The 16997-nt window shown below is 51.9% G+C and overlaps 2 protein-coding genes across 9 annotated transcripts in view; both read left to right on the forward strand.

Annotated features, from left to right (window-relative positions):
• Window positions 1–5288: 5288 nt before the first annotated feature.
• On the forward strand, window positions 5289–15128 carry LZTS3 (leucine zipper tumor suppressor family member 3). Of its 8 annotated transcripts, XM_065921533.1 has the most exons (7): window positions 5300–5423; window positions 6201–6320; window positions 9139–9199; window positions 9818–9974; window positions 10580–11050; window positions 11369–12235; window positions 12579–15128. In XM_065921533.1, the coding sequence occupies exons 4-7, from the start codon at window positions 9903–9905 to the stop codon at window positions 13275–13277; spliced, it is 2109 nt and encodes a 702-aa protein (XP_065777605.1). In that variant the 5' UTR covers window positions 5300–5423; window positions 6201–6320; window positions 9139–9199; window positions 9818–9902; the 3' UTR covers window positions 13278–15128. The 8 variants fall into 8 exon arrangements, with proteins under 8 accessions (XP_065777603.1, XP_065777607.1, XP_065777609.1 ...); XM_065921535.1 differs by lacking the exon at window positions 6201–6320 and having other exon boundaries at window positions 5290–5423; window positions 9818–10037; XM_065921537.1 differs by lacking the exon at window positions 6201–6320 and having other exon boundaries at window positions 5290–5423; window positions 9818–9999.
• Window positions 15129–16845: 1717 nt separating this feature from the next.
• Window positions 16846–16997, forward strand: part of UBOX5 (U-box domain containing 5) — a 45464-nt gene continuing 45312 nt past the window's right edge. Inside the window, exon 1 of the mRNA XM_065921545.1 lies at window positions 16846–16952. The gene's annotated coding sequence lies outside the window, so the exon portion shown is untranslated. The remainder of the gene's footprint in view (window positions 16953–16997) is intronic.

Here is a 16997-nt window from a genome sequence, read left to right on the forward strand (position 1 = left end):
TTCTACATATAAGGGATGTCATATGATATGTCTCCTCTGTCTGACTTACTTCTCTCAGTATGACACTCTTTAGGTCTATCCATGTTGCCATAAATGGCATTACTTCTTTCTTTTTTAATGGCTGAGTAATATGTACCACATCTTTATCTATTCCTCTGTTGATGGTCCTTTAGGTTGCATGCATGTCTTGACTATTTATAAACGGTGCTGCAGTGGACACTGGGGTGTATGTATCCTTTCGGATCATGTTTTTCTCCAGATATATTCCCTGGAGTGGGATTGCTGGACCATTATGGTTTATCACAGGATATTGAATATAGTTCCCTCTGATGTACAGTAGGACCTTGTTGTTTATTCATCCTGTATGTAATACTTGTATCTGCTAATCCCAAACTCTCAGTCCTTCCCTCCTTCACCTCCCCTTCCCCTTGGCAACCACAGATCTGTTCTCTATGAGTCTGTTTCTGTTTTGTAGATATATCCGTGCATGTTGCATTTTAGATTTCATATATAAATGTCTTTTTCTGACTTACTGCTTTTAGTGTGATAATCTCTGGGTCCACAGAGAGCTTTCCTTCTTTTCCTGTGATTTAGAATGACGTGTTTATAGGTTGGTAGAACTCAGTCTAGTGCCATTTAAAAGAGTAGATCTTTGGGACTTTCCTGGTGGTCCAGTGGTTCTGCACTTCCACTGCAGAAGGAACGGGTTTGATCCTCGGTCAAGGAACTAAGTTCCTACATGATACTTGGCATGGACCCCACCCCTCCCACAAAAAGGTAGATCTATAACAATGCAGTTCTTTTTGTAGTTATTGATCTTTTAAAAACTACAATTAAAATAATATTTAAATAACCATTTTTCTATCTGGAAGCTTTAGTTAGTACAATGAAACAAAACATTGAAAAAGAAAAGCTCATTTTAGGTCGTCCCTGGTGGTCCAGTGGGTAGGACTCTGAGCTCCCAATGCAGGGGACCGGGGTTCTACCCCTGGTCAGGGAACTAGATCCCACATGCTACAACTAAGACCCTGTGCAGCCAAATAAACAAATATAAATCAAAATTTAAAAAAAAAAAAAGCTCATTTTACTATAGATAAAATGATTTCATCCTAGAAGTCTCTTTTTCTACTTCAGGCTTGCTCCTGACCCTCCAGGTCTGTATCTTGAGTGCACCTCTTCAGCAAGACCTTCTACCTTATTCTGAATTGGGATCCCCTGCAATCTCAGCTTCTCTTTAGTACTTACCACTTTCTAATTCACTGTATATTTTACTTATCGTCTCCTCCTACTTGAGTGAAAACTCCATTAGGGCAGGGAATTTTGAGCAAATGTGTAATATTTCAATAGTTTTTCTAAATTTTCAGAGTTTACTCACCTGTTTATTCTTCCAGGCAAACTTCTTTACCTTAAAATAGCATTTTTTTTTTTTAAACAAAAGTAACACATGCTTGTTGTAAAAAATGCAAACATTACCAAAGTGCCTAGAGTCCTCTCTTCTGCCATGCTCCCAGAAATCCCACCATCTCAAGGTAGCCACTGTCATTAGTTTGGTGTGTATCTGTTCAGACTTTTCTATGCATGTACATATATACTCTTTTGAAAATAATAGAAAAATTAAGAGTATAGTGTGTATACATGTTATTCTGCCACTTGCTTTTTTGGACTTGCATTGCATTGTTGCATTGTTATTCACTTGATCAATCTTCTATTAATAGAAAACTAATAGAAAAACTTTTTTTTTTTTTTTACTATTATAACCATTATGTCAATGACTGACTTCTTACATCTATCATATTATTTGTGATGGTATGGTATTTCTTCCAGAAATGGAATTGTTGGGTTCAAGGATATAATGCATTTCTCATTTTAATAAATCACCCAGTTGTCCTTCCAAAAGACTGTTCCAGTTTATACTCTCAAAAATATTTTGCAAGTTCCTATTTTCCTACAGCCTCACCAACATGGAGTTTTAATTTTTGTTAGTCTGATACACTGTTTTCTTTTTTTTTTTTTTTTTGGCCTTCCTCATGATCTGCGGGATTCCCCAACCAGGGATTGAACCCAGGCCCTTTGCGGTGAAAATGGAGTCCTAACCACTGGACTGCCAGGGAATTTTCATGCTAGTCTGATACTCTTGTTTTGATCACTTGCTCTTCACCCCATTGGTGAGGCAGAGATTCTCACTTTAGGATTGTGGGGATAGCCAAACACAATACCTGGCACTGAGCAGGTGATATTGACAACACATATACTCACAGCTCAGGAGAGAACATCACAAGCTACACAGGGCCACAGGGGTGTTGCACTAAGGCATAGAGTGAACAACCAGAGACCATGTGAGGCCAGCTTTGTAGCAGCAAGAGGGTGAGTGCCCCCTGGTTCCTGCAGGGGATATGATTATGATTGGCTTTTTAAAATAAATCAGAGGGCCGATAGAGAACTGAGACCCACTACAGTACTCAGAAATAAGCAGAATCTGTACCTCATTCATTTGTTAAGGAGGATTGTTTGACTAGGGCCACTTTTGGTTTAGGCCATTGGAGGCCCTCTGGATTTTACCAGATGTCAAGGTAGCACAAAATATTGAATCTTAATGTCAACCTTTCCTAGTTAATTATGATAGTTCTTTTTGAATGACTTTTTGGCATCTATTTTGAGGATTGTTTTTTCTCATTTAAGACAGTCATGGATTAAGTTCTTATACAATAATATCTAATTTTATTTCCTTGATTTGTATTTAGGATCCCCCCACCCCAAACTGATCAGTATGACTGGTTCTTTTTCTGTCCTTCTTCTTTTATTGGGAATTGGTATAAAGGGAATGGTGGCTTCATAAAATGAACTACCATTTTTACTTTTCTGGGCTATGATAGAAATTTCCAAGGTGAGGATTATCTGATCACTGAAAGTTTGAAAGAAGTCTTCCATTAAACCATCTAGGTCTCGAACCTGTTCAGACATCTTTCTTGGATAGTATTTTCAACATTTTTATTGTTTTTGTAATTTTATTTCCCAGAAAAGGGTCCATATTATTAAATGTCAGTGTTTCCATATGCATTAGAACAGAGTCAGATATGGTATTCTCTTACTTTTCTGGTGTTCCTAAGATGCAAAACCACATTGTTAATGACATAAGAACAGAGAACTATAAAAAGACATTAAGTTGAGATCAAGACAGAGGTAGATGGAAAAACGAAAGGAAAATAAAATGAACAGAATGAAATGTTTTATTAGAGAAAATAGAATACCCTTAACTGTGAAAATTAAATCATTAATGGTGAAACCCAAAAACTTGAGATACTGTCCCCAGGATTTAAAGAAAAGGGACAAAGAGATTTAATTGACAGTGGTAATCCAATGTGATAATTTTAGAGGAGAAAAAACGTCCAAAACAATCTGTTCAAAGAATGGACAAGAACATACTAGAAGAGACCTTTTCTCAGTTGAAAGGAAGACTTTTTTTATTTCTGAAATTTTAATAGAAAAATGCCTATACTAAGATTTATACTGGCAAAATGTTTTACTTTTGAGAGTAGAGAAAAATTCCAACAAGCACCAGGCAATTTGCTCACCTAAAAGAAACCAATCCAGTTATGCTACCTTTTTTTGGAGCTACAATATAATTGACATATAATATTAGTTTCAGATGTACTTGCTACTATTTTTTAAGAGCCAAAGACAATGGGATACGGACAAGGAATTTTGAGGGGGAAAGTTTGAGATTCAAGAATTCTATAACTAGAGTTAAGCCACCCTGTGTGTGAGGACAGCAGAAAGGCATTCTCACCTAGAGCATAGACTTAGAAAAATGTAACATCCTGGAGTTCACTTTGAAATCACTAGTCAAGTTGGGAGATGGGTCTGAAGGAGGAATAGAAAAATTAGTGCATAAGAAACTGTCAGTGACATTGTTACTAATTAAACAAATCATTGGCAAAAGCCAAAACAATGATTGAAAAAGAGGATTTTGTGACTTAAGAAAAAAGTGTAAATAAAAATTGAGTCTGTCATCCTAGATTAAGTGGACAAATATAAGTAGTGTGAGGGCAGCAGGCCAAGAGATGGAAATTTCTCATTACACAGGAGGAACATAAAAATGAATGATTTGTCATTGACTTTAATAATTTGTGAAAATAAGCTGCATTTTTATTTGATAAACTTAATGGCAACAACCAGAAGAATTAAAAACAGACTTTCTGCATTGCAAATCATTATGGGAGATAAAAACAAATATGGAAAAATTCAGAAAACAGGAAACAGCCAGAAATAAAAACTATTTAAATAGAATGACAGCTGACCAAACAAATCATCTGTAACAGTAGAGGTACTATGGATTACATGCTAGCAGAGTGGAGAAACTGCAGTTTTTAAGTCAGATCCTTTGTGCCTCAAAGATTTTGCTAATGCTGAACCCTAGGCCTGGCTTGCTTGTCTATCCTATTCAAGGTGAAGGCCTCCGTTCCAGACAGAGTTCCTCCCGGCAGTCCTGGGGTACCTGGGGCGGAATGAGCACCTCTCTCACATACCTGGCAACCGTGTGCGAAGCTGGTACTCCATATCAGACACAACCGCCTTATTCCCTCTCACTATGAAGGGCCAAGGCATCTTGCCAGGTTCGAGCCACAGGATGAAGCAGTCAAACCCTGCTCAGTTGTAATGTACGTCTTTTACCTGGTCGCCCGCCCTTCCCCCCGCGACGGTGATCCTCCGTGAGAATCAAGTTTCAAACCGGCTCCGATTGCTGACGGACAGAGTCAAGGACCCTCAAAACCTTACAAATGCCCGCCGGCTTCTCCCCGCGCCTGGGCGGGTCTTCCAAGGGCTGTGTCACTTCCACCCCCGACGGCTCGCCCCGCCCCCACCTTGCAGACTAGTAGCAAGGTCTCAAGGTGTCCGCTGGGAAGCCTCGTCCCGAAGAGCGGGAGCGAAAGAGTAATAGGGCGCGGGGCTCGGCGTCTAGAGCCCCTTCCCCAAGTCAGAGGAGTTCCTCCTTGTCGCCAAAGATGTGGGGTTCAAGAAGGGTCTGTCCTATTGGATTTAAGAGGAGAGACTGGGGGGCTGAGCCCAAGCGTATAGAGGGTTAACACGGAATGTGCAGAGGGCTCGGGGCAGGCTCAGAGCGCCCGAAGGCGGGTGGGTGAACTAGAGGTGTCCCACGCGCGGGCCAGGACGCAGTGATAAAGGGGTTAAGGCACCGGGCCCCGCCTCAGCCCAGGGATTGGCGAGCTTGGGGGGCGTGGCTGGAGGGCGGACCTGCGTTTGCCGCAGCCGCGGGTGGGCGGGGCCCGGGCGGGGAGCGGGAGGGGCGCGGAGCGCAGCCGGGCCCGCGCCTCGCGCCCCGCCGGGCGGGCTTCTGGCCGCGCCAGCGAGCCGGGCCGGCGGCTCCAGCGCAGAAGACCCCGCGCCGGACCCTGAGGCAGCGAGTAAGTGAGGCAGACCCACCGCCGCGCCCCTCTCGACTCCGACCTTTCGCCTTGCCCGCTACACCGCGACGCTCGTTCGGTCGGACCCGGAGCTGGGGAGGGGGAGCGTCCCACTGCTGGGATCCCGGGGATGAAGGGAGTGGAGATGAGGCCGATGATGTCATGGATGCTTCGCTGGGCCTGGGGGAAGGTGGCGGCCGGAGGGGGTGCGGCCCGGATTATGTCACCTCTTCCCTCTGCGCCCCGCCCCCCCGGGCCACACGCGATGGTGAGGATCTCCAGGAGGTGCAGGAGGGATTTCTCCCACCGCAGAGATCCCCCCGGACACCTCCTCGGGATGGCCTGTGACTGGGGTCTCTATCTTTTGCCTCTGCGGGTCGTGGGGGCGAACACCCGCCCCCCGCCACCACCCCCCACTCCGTGTGGGAGGCTCGTGTGTGCGCGCGTGTGTGATCGGGGTGTGTGTGGGGGGGCGCTATCAGCCCCCTCAGCCCTGAAACACGGGATTTATCAGAGCCAGGATCTAGGGGATCGGCCCCTTCCCCCTTTGTCGCCAAGAGAAGATGAATCTCCCCTCACATATCCCAACCAAGAAGTTCTGGAGACCTCTGCACCCCCCCTCCCCCAAAGCCCTATAGTGCCCCTGAAACCTTTTCTCCCTCAATCCTTCTTCCTGGAAGCCCATCCTGATTTTCCTATCGGGATTCATTGCCTCTTTGCATTGCTTATAACTAGCATTCTCCCACACGCATTCTCTCTGCATCTCCTCCGAATCAGGGCACAGAGACCCCAAGATTCTGTGGCCTGTTCCCCTCCTGGGGGCACCCACAGGGCAGCCCCAGAATGAAATCTCCCTGAAGTGGCCTGAACCAAGTGCTCCAAGAGCCCTCCCCCTGGGTAGGTAGATCAGGGATGCTGTCCTGGGAGGCAGTATTTGGGTTGGTTCTTGAAGGGTGCAGAATGGGCACAGAGAGCTGCGAAGAGATTTTGTGTAGTGTGGAGAGGGACTCAGGTCAAGGGAAATAGGATGAGCAGCAGGAGAGTCCTTGGGGGCCCTGCTGCAAGCTGTGGTTCTGAGGGCTGAGAGGAATGCCAGGCATCTACCTGTAATACATTCACTTCTTAAGATTCCTGTAAGGTAGGTGTGAGAACCAGAAGTGGAATAACCTACATGCAATTCCATCCCTAATCAGTTGAACTAGGATTTCCACTTGGAGCTGATACCTCCGTAAGTGTCTATATTGCACCTGGTGTGATAGAATTTGGGCAAAGCATGGACAAGATCGGCTTTGCCCTTTAGAAAGAGTCTCTTAGTAGCTGCACAGGGGAGGGAGTACAGAACAAGAAAGGGCAGTGAGAAGCCCCCAGCAAGGATGCTGGCAGGAGGGGCTGCTAAGATCTTTAGGGGGTGAATGGGCTGAGCTTGGGGCTCTGAGACCCCAAGGGAAGGGTATAGTGTTTACTGGTTTTGGGAGGGACACACATGTGGAGGGGCTGGGTGGTCACTGAAGGATGGAAGGACCTGCCCATCTAATTCCCAGGTATAGGGTCTATTTGCCCCCTTCGTGACCACTAATACTGTGTGTAATGTCCCAGGCACTGAGGGTGGATAGGACAGAAATAGAGGCAGAATCAGGCAACAGGCTGTCATCCCAGGTTGTTGAGCTAATGCCATGAGGTTGTCTTTGCAGACCATACTCAGCTACCTGGGCTAGTTCAGGACCCTGACCCACAAATGAAGCTCAAACCCTTCCTCTGGACTCAGTTTCTAACTATCAGGGAGATATATGCCCTTCCTTGTCTTGCCAGTCCCTGCTGGAGGTTTGTAGAAAGAAGTTGCAGCAGTCTGAGCTTGGGAGAGGCAAGGGGCAGAGAACATTTGCATGGGGTTGACGGTAACAGGTTAGAATTATAATAAGAAGCTCTTCAAGGAGTGAGGTTCCAAGGAAAGTTGCAGTGGGTTGGTAGTCTATGATTCCCAGAGAAAGACCACAAGGATAGGAGGCTCAGGAAACAGTTTTGGGACCTCATTTCCATCAATCCAGGACTCTGGGCACCTAGGCCTTCAGGGGACCACACACAATCCAGGGAAACCATAGGGCAGGGTGGTGTATGATCAGCCCCAATCTATGGTCAGAGTCTCCTGGATCTCAGGGAAGGTAGTATTGCATAGTTGTACTGCACCTTACAGTTTGCAAAGCACCTTCCTAAACATTATCCTCTCACTTTCATGACCCAAGGTTTATTCCTGCCCACACCCAGGCTTCTGGTGAAACCCCCTTGTCTAGTTCTCTCATCTCACTGTCGACACCTTTTAGCATATAACCACACTCAGGTTTCTACCATGTTAAATTCTAAAATTAGAAAAGAGCCCTTGGATTCCAAAACACCTGAAATTACTGCCTTCTCAGAAGGGAACTCTTCCATCTTTCCCTCCAGACCCCCACCTCCCCACCACTCCCGTAGTCTGGCTCTGCTTTGCACCACTTTTCCAAAATCATTCTCTCATAGACACCAGTGATGTCTCCACCTGCCAAATTCAGGGCACCCTCTCCAATCCCAATTTTATGAGTAAGCCCCTTTATTAACTCCAGGAGTGCCCATACCTTCTTGACATGTAATCCATCTTGGTCTTCAGGGCCTGCCTTCTCCTGGTCTTTCTGCTCCCACTTCTTCCTAGGCTCTGGGCTCTGCCACTGGAGCTCCATGCTGGACTCCACCCACAATATGCTTGAATGCTCCTGATCCAAGTCTCTTTCTTTCTGATAGCTGAGAGCTATCTTTCTCTGGTCTTCCTCAAAGCACCCATTTTCAAAAACAAAAAAGAACCCATTTGCCCACACATTCTCCTCCTGTCATGTTAAATGTGCCATACCCATCCTGGGGTCCCAGTCCAGACTCCTCCCTTGCCCCACCCCCTGGACCCCATCTGTATGAAGTTTTGTCAGTTCTTCCTTCCTGACCAGATCTTCCCACTGGTTCTAAGCCTCAGGACACCCAGCCTTCACCCTTTTGACTCCCCAGCTGCTCCCTACATTGCATCCAGAGATGGCAAGAGAAGGGATCATGTTTAGGATGGGAGGGGGATATTCTGTCTCCGTATTTCTGTTCATTATCAGTGAGCAGAGCATCAAGATTTTGGCAGCAGCACCTAGGGCACCAGATGAAAGTAGGCACTCACTTTCAGGATCCTGCACTTACACTTAAATTGCACCCTAAGTGCCTCTCTGGCCTTACTCTATGTCTCAGCCTTGTGGGATGTATGGAACAGATTAGCTTAAGGGAAGAAGGTGGTAAACGCCTATTCTCCACACCCAGGCGGGGTGAGGGGGGGAGGGCGGGGGGAAATGCGTATAGAATGGAATTTTACAAAAGTGCGGACTGGTTTGTGGTTTCCAACCACCTCGGGCTGTAATTCCAGGTGTGGCCAGAAGACACCTGCAAGGCAAGAGTTTTGCTTGGCTCCCCTGATCTGGGACCCGATAGCCTCAACACAACATTATAAGTGGGCATCTGGGGAGAAGACAGTTTGAAACATCACTCAAGGGGCCCAGGACTGCCACCCGTACCCCTTCACCTTAGCAGACGAGGAAGGCAGGGTTTAAAGGACTGAAGGGCGCCCCCTGCCATTTTTGGCACTTGTATTTGAGCGTCTGCTCGCGGCCGGCACTGCCTGCAGCCCCTGCCCGGCTGAATATGAGGATCTCTGGGGCAGGTGTTTCCTTGGTGCGGACTTGAGACAAAGGAACCAGGAAGCAGGGCCTTCCAGAGCACAGGTAACCCGAGGCCCTGCTCCCCACTGCTTCTGTGGGCCAGCCTTGGGGGAGGGGGACGCACGCCCACAGAAGGGCTCCGAGCAATTCTCGGTGAACTGTGCAGGGTCAAGGTCCACAAGGAGCGGGGGAGGGGAGTAATCCAGGAAGTCTTCCCGAAGGCAGTGAATTCTTGGAGGGGTTCTGCGGGCGCGGAATCCTGGGCGCCGCTGGGCGCCGAGGCTCCGCCCCTGCCCCCGCCCACCTGTGGGAACCGCAGGCCGGGAGGGAGGCACGGCAGGCGTCCTCCGCAGCCAGCGCTGCGTCCTCTGCCCCGGCTTCAACCAGCCCCGGGGCCTCTTCCGAGGTACTGACCATGGGGAGGGGGCCCTCTCGTGCCAGACCCCCATGCGTGCAAGTTGGGAAGACCTCTGGGAGGGTCCCCTGCTACACGCTGCAACCGCGGTCCCCGGCCGTCCGCGAGGGGCGGCGCATGTCCTAGGTGGCCCAGATGCGCGCCGCCCAGGCAGCTACCGCCCACCCTACCCCCAATACCTCCGTCCTGTCCCGCGCCCGCTGCCCTGGGGTTCCTGGCACGCGGCAGCTCTGCGAGGTAGGTCCTCCATTCCTCCCATTTCGCAGAGGAGAAAACTGCAGTCCGGGATGGCTCGGTCGGCCGGTCCAAAGTCGCGTAGCTGGTTCGTGCCGAGCTGCGAGAGTGAGGCACATGGCCCCTGCAGACCGGGCCTCGGAGGGTCCCAGGCTTGAGGCCCCATCGGCCCCCCACCCCCTTGGAGAGGCAAGGAGAGGATCCTGCGCCGGTAGTGAGCCTCCACTTCTGTCCTTGACTGCAACACCCTAGGTTAGGGGACCGGGAAGGACTCCCATCCCCAGTTTTTGGATAGGGGTGGGCTTCCCTCCCTTAAGTTCTGAGGTCCCCTATTGAATTCAGGCACTACTGTCCCCTTCCAAACCCATCTTCCCAGCCCATGAGGTTGGGATATAGGAGTCCAGACCCAGAGTAAAGGACACCTGAGTTCTGAGGTTGCAGTGAAGAATTGGGGGTGGGTGGGTCTCTGAGTGGGGGGCAGACCCATGAAGAAGCTGGGTCTGAGGTGGGAGTTAAGAGCGGAATGCTGAGTATAGATAGCAAAGCTAGGAGGGTGGGTGTATGGTCCCTAGGGGTTGGGCTTTGTCAGCTGTATGAGGGGCAGCCCCTATTACCAAGTTGTCCTTATTTCCCCAGCCCCATTCCTTTACCTTGGCTGTCTGGGAACTCCTGGGCCCACTGTAAGGAAGGGGACACTGAAAGTCAGGTTCGGGTGGTTCTGGGTCAGGCTTGGATGGGGTGGTGGGGGTGGGGCTGGGACTGATCTCTCTCTGCTTTCCTACTTGTGCCCACAGTGCCCCCCTGGCTTAGTCATGGCGAAGCTGGAGACACTGCCTGTGCGTGCTGACCCAGGGCGAGATCCCCTCCTGGCCTTCGCCCCTCGGCCCTCTGAGCTCGGACCCCCAGACCCTCGCCTGGCCATGGGCAGTGTGGGCAGTGGGGTGGCCCACACCCAGGAGTTTGCCATGAAAAGTGTGGGCACCCGTACGGGGGGTGGGGGCAACCAGGGCAGTTTCCCTGGTCCCCGTGGCAGTGGGGTCAGCAGGGAGAGGCCAGGCCGCTACCCCTCAGAGGACAAGGCTCTCGCCAATTCACTCTACCTCAATGGCGAGCTACGGGGCAGCGACCACACGGATGTCTGCGGCAACGTGGTGGGGAGCAGCGGTGGCAGCAGCAGCAGTGGGGGCAGTGATAAGGCCCCACCACAATATCGTGAGCCCAGCCACCCACCCAAGCTCCTGGCCACCTCTGGCAAGCTAGACCAGGTCAGTCCTCAAGGCCTTTTTCCTGGGATAGCTGGCAACTCAGAGAAGAGGGTGAAGTGGGCCTTCTTGGATGTTTTTGAGCTTTAGGGACTGAGATAGAAGCCGGATTGGGGAACCTTGGGGGTCAAGTCCAGCTAGTGGGCCTTGGGCAGATAATTGGGTGTGAGAGGGGCAGGGGGTAGCCAGGAGAGACTCCCAGGATGGAGGTCCAATGAGAGTGGAGATGGGGCTGGACAAGTCTAGATCAGAGGGAAGAGACTGGGGCCAAGGCTAAGGCCCCATCCTGATGCCCACTCCCTCTTCCTTGTTTTTGTGCAGTGCTCAGAGCCGCTAGTTCGGCCTTCAGCCTTCAAGCCTGTTGTACCCAAGAACTTCCACTCCATGCAGAACTTGTGCCCCCCACAGACCAACGGGACCCCTGAGGGACGACAGGGCCCTGGTGGCCTCAAGGGTGGACTGGACAAGTCTCGGACCATGACCCCAGCGGGCGGAGGTGGGAGCGGCCTCTCAGACTCAGGCCGGAACTCACTCACAAGCCTGCCCACCTACAGTTCCAGCTACAGCCAGCACCTGGCGCCCCTCAGTGCCTCCACCAGCCACATCAACCGCATTGGCACTGCCAGCTACGGCAGTGGCAGCGGTGGTGGCAGCAGTGGTGGTGGGTCGGGCTACCAGGACCTGGCGACCTCCGACAGTGGGCGGGCCTCCAGCAAGAGTGGGTCATCCTCATCCATGGGGCGACCAGGTCACCTGGGATCAGGGGAGGGTGGAGGGGGAGGCCTGCCATTTGCGGCCTGCTCACCACCTTCGCCCAGTGCTCTGATCCAGGAGCTAGAGGAGCGGCTGTGGGAGAAGGAGCAGGAGGTGGCAGCTCTGCGGCGTAGCCTGGAGCAGAGTGAGGCGGCAGTGGCCCAGGTGCTGGAGGAGCGTCAGAAGGCCTGGGAGCGTGAGCTGGCTGAGCTGCGGCAGGGCTGCAGTGGGAAGCTGCAGCAGGTGGCCCGGCGCGCCCAGCGTGCCCAGCAAGGCCTGCAGCTCCAGGTGCTGCGGCTGCAGCAGGACAAGAAGCAGCTACAGGAGGAGGCAGCCCGGCTGATGCGGCAGCGGGAAGAGCTTGAGGACAAGGTTGCCGCCTGCCAGAAGGAACAGGCCGACTTCCTGCCCCGGATGGAGGAAACTAAGTGGGAGGTGCAGACTGGGGCGTGGGCATCTCCCTGTGTCCCCTTCTTCTGTCTCTCTGGAGAAAACCAGAATAGCAGCCCACAGCTATCACAAGGGGAGTGAAGATTGTGGCAGCATCAGCTGGCAGTGTCTGTGAGGGCCAGAGCAGTCCCAGGCCCTGTGAGATTAGCCATGTCGTCCCGAGTCTGAGGAGGGGACCCCGCATTGTCTTTTTTGCCATGATGCCATGATGAGCTGACCCTGAACCCTGGGGCAGCTTGATGCCCTGGGGCTGGATATGGGGGCTAGAGTGGGGGTAAGCAGAGTTCTGCTTTCCCCCTGACTTCTCTTCTCATCTGCCCCTGCCCAGGTATGCCAGAAGGCTGGGGAGATTTCCCTTCTGAAGCAGCAGCTGAAGGACTCGCAGGCGGATGTGTCCCAGAAGCTGAGTGAGATTGTTGGGCTGCGCTCACAGCTGCGGGAGGGCCGGGCCTCCCTGCGGGAGAAGGAGGAGCAGCTGCTCAGCCTGAGGGACTCCTTCGGCAGCAAACAGGCCAGCCTGGAGCTGGGTGAGGGAGAGCTGCCCTCTGCCTGCCTCAAGCCGGCACTGACCCCAGTGGATCCGGCTGAGCCACAGGATGCGCTGGCCACCTGCGAGAGCGATGAGGCCAAGATGCGCCGTCAGGCTGGGGTGGCTGCTGCCGCCTCCTTGGTTTCCTTGGATGGGGAGGTGGATGCTGGTGGGGAGAGTGGGACGCGGGCCCTGCGGCGGGAGGTGGGGCGGCTGCAGGCTGAGCTGGCAGCTGAGCGGCGAGCCCGGGAGCGCCAGGGTGCCAGCTTTGCAGAGGAGCGCCGAGTGTGGCTGGAGGAGAAGGAGAAGGTCATCGAGTACCAGAAACAGCTACAGCTGAGTTATGTGGAGATGTACCAGCGCAACCAGCAGCTAGAGCGGCGGCTGCGAGAGCGAGGGGCTGCGGGAGGTGCCAGCACACCTACACCCCAACATGGGGAGGAGAAGAAAGCCTGGACCCCCTCCCGCCTTGAGCGCATCGAGTCCACAGAAATATGATTCCCTACCTGGGCATGTGGCCTTTTGACAAATACCCAGTCAAAGGCCAGAGTCCCCAGTATCCCCTTCCCTGCCATCTCTTTTCCCCATGTCCTCTGAATCCCCAGACCAAAGAGGTTCTCAAAGCAGCTGTGACCAGGCCCCTCCCCTCACTGGGTGCCTCCCAGCTCTACCACTGCCCCACTAGGCAGCCCACTCAACCCTCCTCCCAAGGAGGAAGCGGGGAGGGCAGAGTGAATGGGGCTGAGGGCCCAGGCAGCAGGGGAACTCGTGCTCCTTTTCTTGGCACTCCCTTGTTGGAAAGGTGGCAGGCCTTGCAGAGCCATGAGGTGCCCAGCCCCTGGGTGGGTCTGGGCTGCTACTGTTGGCCACCCTGTGTGCAGAGATGCTCTCTGTACCAATCTCCTAGGCCATGTAGCCTGAGGGGGACTGTGTGGGGTCTGCCAAAGCTGACAGTCTGGGCCCCTGGCCTCCCTGTTTCCTGCACTTTTCTCCCTCCCTGGGCAGATTGGCAGGACAAGTGGGAGCAGATGGCCTGCCTACGGTTGAGAGGGCTACCTGCCTAGCCCCTCCCTGCCAAGGTCTCTAGCCTGGGCTAGTCCTGAGTGTATGTCTATATGTGTATGTTGGAGGAGGTAAGGGCTGAGGCTTGAGGCTCGGTACCCGGGGAAGATCTGCTGTCCTGTTCTTGGGAAGGGTCACCTAGAGACTTCTTAGCTCTACCCTCACCCCTCTGACCAGGATCCTGTAGGAAAACAGCCCCATTTGCTTGGCTGATCCCTCACCCAGGGCCACTATCCAGCTCTAACTACAGTTATTAAGTGCCACCTGCCTCTCAGGCACTCCCCTCATCGAGTTTCTGAGGTCCTATGGGTGTCTGTGGTGTCTTCCTATGTCTTCCCACTTGATTCCCTCAGCCACCTTCTGCTTTTGTGCTCAGCCTACTGCTTTCATGCTCAGAACATCATTGTCCTAGGCCACCTCTTCCCCTAAACCTCACCTTTTCTCCCAGTAGAAAACTGCTTGATCTTTGGTGCACTGCCCACTTCCTAGCTCCTTTGGGCCCAAGCCTGAGCCCAAGGCCCTTGTTTTGGGGGGTGGGGGGTAACTATGATTGCTCTTGAAGAGCAAGGCTGAACTGAATCACTGACCCCTGGGTCCAAGAGGCCTGAGGTAGCCCAGTGTTTGCCCAGGGTAATCCTGGCATGGCCATTAGTGGGGGTTGGGGCAGCCAGTCACTTCCTCCTCTGGGGGCCCTCTTAGAGTCCATCTCCCCAAAATAAGAAGGGAAAGGCAAATTTCTAACACACCAGCAATAAAAATCGGAGGAGGTTTGGCCCTTGGCCCTTGTATTTCTCTTTTTACTCTCTCCTTCCCACCCCCAAGACTGGGTTTGTGGGGCAGGCTGGAGGGAGCTGGCAACTACTGTGAGCAATCCCCCAACCCCTGACCAGCCTCCTCTCATGACTGGTGACTGTTTAACGAGCTGTGCACCCCACACACAAACAGGAGTGCCCCTGTGGCCTCTGTCCTGCACAGCCCCTTCTGGTGCCCCTTACCAGTTCTCTGAGCTGGGTGGGGGGCTGTCCTGGCAATCACTGCCCATTCCACTCACCCTTCATTGCACTGGCCCCAGAACCTGGGCCTGGGCCAGAGGGGCAGGAGGAAGAGGAGGCGTTAGTATGAAAAAAAAAATTAAAAAGTAGAAAAAAATATGAACAGACTCAGCTTTGGGATTTCCAACCACAAAAGAAATTATATATAAATATATATAAATATATATCTCTACCATATGTGATGGAAAGACTTTGTTTTCTTTTCCCAAAGAAATAAAATGGAGAAAGCCTCTTGAGTGGCACTCTTTTGGCATGCTTGTGTCTTTGCAGGTGTGGGAGGTGAGGCTGGGTGAGGGGAGTGTGGAGGGCAAAGCTGGAGTAAACACTTCAGAGGAGGCATGACTCTGGAAGTGCTCACAGGACCATGCCAGGAGGTTGGATCAAAGACCAATCTCCATGTCGTCCGGGAAGAGTAGTGCTTCCACTTCTCTACCTGAAGGGGCTTTCTCTTCAGTTCAGACTGTTGCCAAAAGGGTTTCAAGCTAGTTCCAGCTCAGAACCTGGATACTAGGCTGTTGGTCCGAAGGCAGGTGACGCAGGACAGTCTATAGCATCCTGATTAGCCAAAGTCTGAGGGCAGAACACATAGATATGAAGGCTGAGAATCAGTGTGTAATTAGTGGTGAGGCTCCAAAGACAGAAGGGATCCAAGTGTGCTTCAAGTACTTCAAGCATGTTTGTAATTCCTTTGGTTAGGCTCACAAAGCTCCTCAATTAAGAATGTACTCTGCTACGAGTAACACAACCTGATTTACAGGACCCCACAGAGTGGTTTATTTTCCTTCACCTGACACAAACTCTGGACATAAGTATGCTCTAAGTGTCAGAGGTGTTGGTTCATCAAGGACCTAGACTTTTTATCCTCCTCCCATCCTTTGCATGTTGTTCCCTCCATGCCACAAGGCAGCAGTCACAGTTCTGTGAAGTGACTGAGGCGGCAGCACTTTATCAAAAAAAGTAAACGCTTTCCCAGAACCTTCACACTATCCTTCCCTTAAAATTTTTTTTTCTTCCCTTTAAATTTTGTGGGCTGGAACTGAGTTGCATGCTCTTCCCACTTCAAGGAGGCTGAGAAGTTGAGTATTTGGCAAAGAGGAACGGGATTGTCATAGCTGCTGAGGAGCAATTACGGTTTATTTCATCTCCTAGGCTTGTTCTCGGTTCTGCTGGCAAGGACGGTCATAATCAGCAACTCAGTGATCTGGCTCCAGTGACAGAACCTTCTCTGAGAAGGGGTGTCAGTGGTCTAGGGCCTCAAATGCGCACCCTGAAGCAAACAGTGCCCTCCACAGAGCTCAGGAGTTGGGATGCCAGGCTTGCCCCTTACAGTGAAGCGTCTTCCTTACATTGGTTTTGTTTACCTGTCAAGATGGTGCCCTGGAGGGAGCACCATTTCTCAGGTCCCCTTCACAGCCCTTTAAGGCACCGATGAGGTGTGACCACCCTGATCAGCAGCCTCCAGTGCCTCCAGTAAGGGCCGTCTACTGCCAAGTCCTCCTGGAAGTCTCGAGAGTCTCTTCCCTGTCTAATTGCCCATACCCACTCAGGTGGGAGCCCCGCTACTCGAGGAGGTGGAGGATCACCCTGGCTCATCTGCCAAAGCTCTGGCCGCCTCAACCAGCTCCTCAAATCCATTTCTCCTAACAGGTTCGTCTATCCATCACTAACTCTCCTGAGAGCACTCTGTGCAGATGAGAAATCTGGCTTAGAGAGTTTACAGGATTTCGCCAAGGCCATAAAACCCTGACTAGCGGTTTGAGATTCGAACCTGTATCTAGGCTATTCACTGACTTCCAGAGCGATCCATCCACTGCGGTGTTTTCTCTCCGCAGGTCCTGATTCCGCAGTGACGTCTTCCTGTGGAAAAACGTCCTTGGAAAACGCTAACAGAGTCTTTTGAGCCTCGGCCGCACCCTTCACTCATCAGCAACCGGAAGTAGCGGGCCACTCACCGGAAGTGGGGGCTGTGAGGCCAGGGTGAAGCCGGAGAAGTCTTCGTGGCTCCGCAGCCCGCGAGAGTGGCGAGTGCTCTTGCGTGGTTCGCACTCGCCAAGCTCAGGTGAGTGACGGCGGCCGGGGAGGAAGCCGTGGCGGCGCTCCGTGC

This window comes from Muntiacus reevesi, chromosome 2 (genome assembly GCF_963930625.1).
Source record: "Muntiacus reevesi chromosome 2, mMunRee1.1, whole genome shotgun sequence".
Taxonomy (NCBI): Eukaryota; Metazoa; Chordata; class Mammalia; order Artiodactyla; family Cervidae; genus Muntiacus; species Muntiacus reevesi.